Source organism: Buceros rhinoceros, unplaced genomic scaffold (assembly GCF_000710305.1).
Source record: "Buceros rhinoceros silvestris isolate BGI_N320 unplaced genomic scaffold, ASM71030v1 scaffold36883, whole genome shotgun sequence".
NCBI lineage: Eukaryota > Metazoa > Chordata > Aves > Bucerotiformes > Bucerotidae > Buceros > Buceros rhinoceros.
Window position 1 is genome coordinate 1 of NW_010402476.1, and position 5,933 is coordinate 5,933.

A 5,933-nucleotide genomic window follows, 5' to 3' on the forward strand; every position below is an offset into this window, starting at 1 on the left:
GGGAGCTTCGGTGTCCCCAGCTGCACCGCAGGAGCCTGACCGAAACAGACACGGCTGCCGAGCTGGGTACCCGGGAATATTCTCGAAAGAGCGACTGCAAACGTTTGTGCAAAGAGCCAGTGCCGGGCCGGCAGCATGGTGGGCTGCGCCAGGCCGGGCTGGAGCCCGGGGCAGTCTTCCCCAAAGTATCTTAGTGTAAAAGGCACACAGCGACAAATGTGCCCGTTGAAAATAGGGCAGATGTGCCTCCCTCGTTTTGAGTGCTTTTAGGGATGGTTTTCTGAAGTCCTTTGTTCGTTACGCTGCTCTCCCTGTCGCGCCTTACAGAGGAAGCCGCCTCAGGTGCAGACTCTTTAAAGCTATTTAGGTATCTAATTGCCATCTTAAATTAGTTCGGCGGCAGGAGGCACCTGTATACATCCTGCAGAACTGGGTAGCGCCCTGCTTTTTAATCAGATCTTTAATGGATCTGTGTGCCATAAACATTTCACCTTTTTAACTGACAGTTAATAGTTGTCATCTTTTTTCCCCCAAGCACTTCAGAGGGCAGCTGAGATTTCACTGCAGAGCCATTAAACCTTGGAAAAAAATATGACAGAGAGTGGTGCCCAGGAAGAGGCAAGGTGGATAACAACAGTTATTATGAGTACATCTCTGCAGGTACCATACCACTTGTCAAGAGCAGCAACCAACTCAGTGAGAAATACTGAAAGAAGCATTTCTTATATTTTATATGTGGAAATATTTTATGCTATGTCAATGAATATAGTTTTTTGCAGTTAAAACAGTGATTCTGCTGTAGTATTGGTGGGTTTTGTGTGTGTGTGCTCTTTCTTCTGACTACTGCCATTCGTATTTAATATTCTTTTCACATGCTATTCTGAGTTATGCTGCTTTAGGATTGTTCTCCTAACTCATCATTTCTGCACTGCGCTGATGCTGCTTTCAATTAGCGCTATAAATAATTCCATCAGAAATGGCTTAAATTATCTGAATTTCTCCCTAAACACTTTTATTTTCTACTATACCGTATCAGCACTGGGGGAGACTACTACTCAGTAAGTGTGTGATTTGGTTTAAAATGCTGAGTCTTACAGATAATAAAATATATTCTTATCTGTTAATATCAGAAGCCTAGGCTGTGCTCCCCAGGAAAGTGGAAGGGTACGTCAAAGAGCTGGTAATTAGTTTCTGCAGCTGAGGCCAATTTCATGCCAGCTGGAGAGAATTTAGAGGCGAGAGGGCTTTGATTCGCAAGCAAGGCTATCTTACAGTAGCTTGGCTGACAAGGTTATCACCCCATCTCTGCTGCATAAATGGGTGAATGGTGTTGAAGCAATTCTGGAATCACCCCTGTTTACAGCCTGTTCTTATTTGCCCGGTTGTCTTGGAATGACGGCCTGTAAACTGTTCCAGTTTGGGAACCACTTCAAGAGCAACTCAATCCATAATACAGTGTGAGGCATCGAAGGGCAGTGATCTCATCAGCTATACCAGCGTAAATCACTGCTGTTAATAAAAGCCCCGGCTCTACTCAAAACCACTGCTGTTAGTAAGGACTTCCAGTGAGCAAAGATATGGAAATAATAGCTGATACCAATCTGAGACAGCTTTTCTTTTGCAAAGGTAGTGCTTTGTGTCAGGTTTGGCTATAGGCTCTCTGCCCTGTGCAGCTATCCTTACAGCTGTTATTTATATCTGTGCAGTAAATAATTCACTGTCAGCACTGGATTTGAAGCAGCAAGATTTCCCAAAATTGCAGTTACACCCCACAAACAGCTGTCATTGTGTGTTCCCTTTCCAGACCAACTGAAAGCGCAATATTGCTGGCTACTGTCTCCTTCAGGGTTCACTTGCTATCCTGGCCTTTATTTTGTACCTCTTGCACTAAATCACAACAGTTCCCTGTAGAGGCAGGATGGCTAGATTTTAAATAGGTAGGTTAAGTAACATGTCGTTAGCTGAAAAGGATCCAGTAATTCAATCTTTAAAATGTGTTTGAGCAGCTTCTGTAGAGCATACTGCAGAAATGCTTTTTGCAGGCTGAAAAACAGAACCAGACCTACTCCATTCTGTAGATGATTATGTTGCATAGTGCCATGTCCTAGTTTTCCTGAGTCGAATGCATTGTCAAAAAGCTTTAAAGAAAATCACATCCCATACAGATTTTCTGAACTATCTTCCAAATGAAATGCTGACATCTGTGAAAATAATACGGTATAATTAACTGGAGTCATACAAGCACACCACTGTATGCTCCTCATTCTGCAAATCCTCCCGCAGCACAACTTACAAAAATTGACTAAAATGTTTGAGCTTCTTTATGTATTATGCAGGTTTCCCGAGGCAAACTCAATGTATGCATACAAAATGGTAATTCAATGGTCGATAACTTCCAATGCAAATATTTCAAATTTCTATTAACTGAAAAAGTTGAATTAACATTTTGCTACTTTTTATTGCAAGTGGAATAAAAAGCATTTTTTTAAACAATGATGCTAAAGTTCTACGTGGAATGGTTCAGTCATTATTCAGTTATCTAATCTGTGGCTGAAAATGTATTTTAAAATTAACATTTTAAAATTAACCTTTTAAAATCTGTTTAGGATCATGAAATTTCTACAATTCTACAGAGGCAACACCACCGAGTGCGATATTCAGAATCAGTGGAAATTGGATCTGTGATTTTTTCTCTTTCTGGTACAGTACTTTGAAGTTTATACTTTTAAACTGATGAACTCGCATGAGGGACAAGATCAGTGTAGACCACAATGAACCGAATGGAAACTGTCTTGTTAGAGTGTCTGGCAACAGTGGAAGGAGCTGTGCTGTGATTACATGTAAATCAGAGAATGGAGCAGAGAACTTCAGAGGCAAAACATCCTTCAAAAAAAAAGTTTTTATTGGTTTTGGACACGCTGTAGAACAGCTACATTAGATTTGGTGATCATCAGCTGAACTATTTAGTAAATTCTTGTTCTGACAAAGCAAACATGTTAAGTGCCACTACCATGTAATACCTTTAGTACCTGTGGCTGCAAACACTAGAGTCGAGACCCTTGGCTTTCATCTTCCAAGCTGAGGTTGCAGACCTGGTGGTAGCAGAGGATTTAGAGAGAGGATTCTCTGAGCAGATTTGGTTAGGGAATCACTGGAACTGCAAACATGAAATATCTATCTTTCCTTTTTAGAGCAGAAGATGCTTTAGATAGGTCGACAAGATCCTTTATCTGAAGTTTTGTATCCTCAGTTCTTAAGCCTTCTGAACTTCAGCTTTTGTTTGTAACTTTTTCTTCCAGTTGAAGGCTGACAGTTGACATTATACTTTCACTTTTCATGGCAGACAATTTAACTAACTTTTAAGATGTTACAGGTGTGTTTATCTCATTTAGAAACGCGACTTGCTGAACTCTCCCGTCTTTGCATCTGCTCTGAATTCATTTCGTTATAGCAGTTGCTTGTTCCTGACACATGTGCTTTCAAAGGCATTCAGATGGCCCTACTTTGAGCGGATCGAACAGCTGGGGCTTTTTTTGATGTTATGGTAGAAAATAATCGCTGTGTTATTTGTAGTTTTATCTTAAAATTATTAGTCATCACCAGCCAAATCTCATGATTGCATTTCACTTTCAAGACGTGTGAATTCATTCCTGTGTTCTTTCCATCGCCTTTTAAACTAACGGTTGAATAAGAATTCAGCTTCCTGGTTTGTGGTGAGAACTTCATCGCGTTATTGCCATGATGTGTACATTTACATCAATTTCCACAATAGGTGTTGCATTTATACTGTCAGATGCTCAAGACTTGCTCACGGCAGGGGAAGAACAGGTTTCCAAAAGAATTCAGAAGTTCATAAACATTCATCGGAACAGTTTTTTGATTTTGTCAGCTGCTCTTCATGGACCAGAAGAATGGAATAGCATGTTTAGGATCCAGAGAAGGTATGATTTCAACATAGAACCAAACTTTTTATTGCTAGGCAGAAATGAAGTAGCAGTCCTCGATTTGGGAATATTTTATTTTGCTAATGCACTGGAAAATTATTTAAAGTGTATGTTTATTAACAGCAAATGAAAAGAACACTGAGTCAATCTGAGGACAGAAAAGAGGACGTTCCTCAAACCATAGCCCTAAAGTGATTGAAAGGGATGTTATTTGCTATGTAATATTAACTCTTTTTAAAGTTTTCTTGTGATCTGGAAAATCAGGCACTTCTCTCATCTCTGTCAGCATCTTTTCATGGTCATTTTTGAAATAGAACAGGCAAGTTTCCTTCATGAGAAGAGGCTTTATTGTGAAGTCCAGATTCTTTACCAGCTTTTAAAATCTGTTTTCTTGGAATAGTGTCTATTACATAGAGCTAGAACAACTGAAATAATCAACGTTCTTTCACACCAAAAGTATAAAACTGGATATTAAAACTGGTTTGTTTAAAACTTCATCTGTGATTTTTAATGAAGTCTGAAAAATTGCAGTAGACACCTACTGACAACAGTTACCAGGTTGTCCTCCATACCTGCAGTCAAAACTATTTTCTGGTAGGTACAGTGGGTCCTAACTGCAGTTGATTTTCATTCCTGACATCAAAGAAGTGACTATTCTAACGGAGTCTTTGATCTTTACCTCCTTGAAACTAGCACCAGTTTCGTTAATTCCTGGGCACACTGCCAAATGTGGATGAGTAGCAGCGTATGGGATGAAATGTAGGAAATCAATTACCCGTCAGTGAAAATTTCATAAATTTTCATGAGAGGTCTTAAAAGCTCTGCTACCATTCAACAAGAACCTGTTATTCAGCTGATGGCAGTGCCAAATCTCAATCTACTTCGTGGATTTTGTGCATGTGATGTTTTGAAAGTGTATGTTATTTGGCAAGTCAGTAATTTTGTTACAATAATAGTTTTGCGATTGCAGGCCACGCTAAATTGACATTGACAAGGCACAATTACAGCTTAGATGCATGTGCTTTTTTGCTACCTGGCAGCTTGGAGTTCTACTATTGCATGTAAATCACTGACTGAGCTTTGGCATTGATGGGGTTGAAATGTGCACCATATTCTCTCAAACTATAAATCATCCACTGGATTTGTTAAAAAACGAAGTCTTCTTGTATTTTCAGGACTTCCTGTATTACTGTTTCTTTCTGCTCATCTATGGTTTTGTTGCAATTGGGGAAGGACTCTTTTGCGTTTTTGTTTTTTTTTTTTTACTATTAACAAGAACACTAGAGGATTCTTGTTTAACAACATAAACACGTTATGTGGGGTTGTGTATATCATGGGGGAAGCAGGAGAAAAGCAGTCTTTATCATCACAGCTCAAATGAGCATTCCACTAATATCCTCAGTAAATCTGTTAATTTTTAAACAAAGACCAGTCAATTGATCAAATTAATAAATTTAGACCTGCTGTTAACTGGAAGCAAAACTATTGATAGAAATGGATTTTCATGGATCTAGGTAAGTACATGTAACTGTCCCTTCGTTGGACTTGGTTCATTCATGCTTTGCTTAGCCCACCGTAGTATTAGCAAAGTTGCATCTATTAATTTCCTTAATCCCTCAATGTAAACCAAGACACAGTTCCTACATCAGATTTTAGCAAAACTCAACAGGGAGAGGAGCACTTAGTCTTAGGGACAGGCACTGCCCATAACATTTATTTTTGCCAATTAGAAGAATGGGCAGCCATGTTCAGATCCAGTTTCTAACCAGCACAGGTCTTAATGCGAATGAGTCCAAGTTGTCAAACAGATTGAGGGGAAGAACAGGTGGTGGTCACAAGGGGAGGTCACAGGGGAGCATACAACTCAGCAGCTGGACACTTGGTTTGGATTAATTTTTTTATTATTTAAAATTCTTCTTTAAGTCCCTGTCATGTTTTAGCTCTACAACAGAGCGGCAGGGATGCTAACTTTGTTGTTTTTGTTTTCAC

At 39.5% G+C, this 5,933-nt stretch overlaps 1 protein-coding gene across 1 annotated transcript in view; it reads left to right on the plus strand.

Moving 5' to 3' along the window:
• The first annotated feature begins 591 nt into the window (after positions 1–591).
• Positions 592–5,933, plus strand: part of LOC104490377 (chromosome unknown open reading frame, human C1orf146) — a 7,747-nt gene continuing 2,405 nt past the window's right edge. The window contains exons 1-3 of the mRNA XM_010132649.1: positions 592–660; positions 2,607–2,700; positions 3,773–3,941. Of these exons, the coding sequence (XP_010130951.1) occupies positions 592–660; positions 2,607–2,700; positions 3,773–3,941 (332 nt within the window). The remainder of the gene's footprint in view (positions 661–2,606; positions 2,701–3,772; positions 3,942–5,933) is intronic.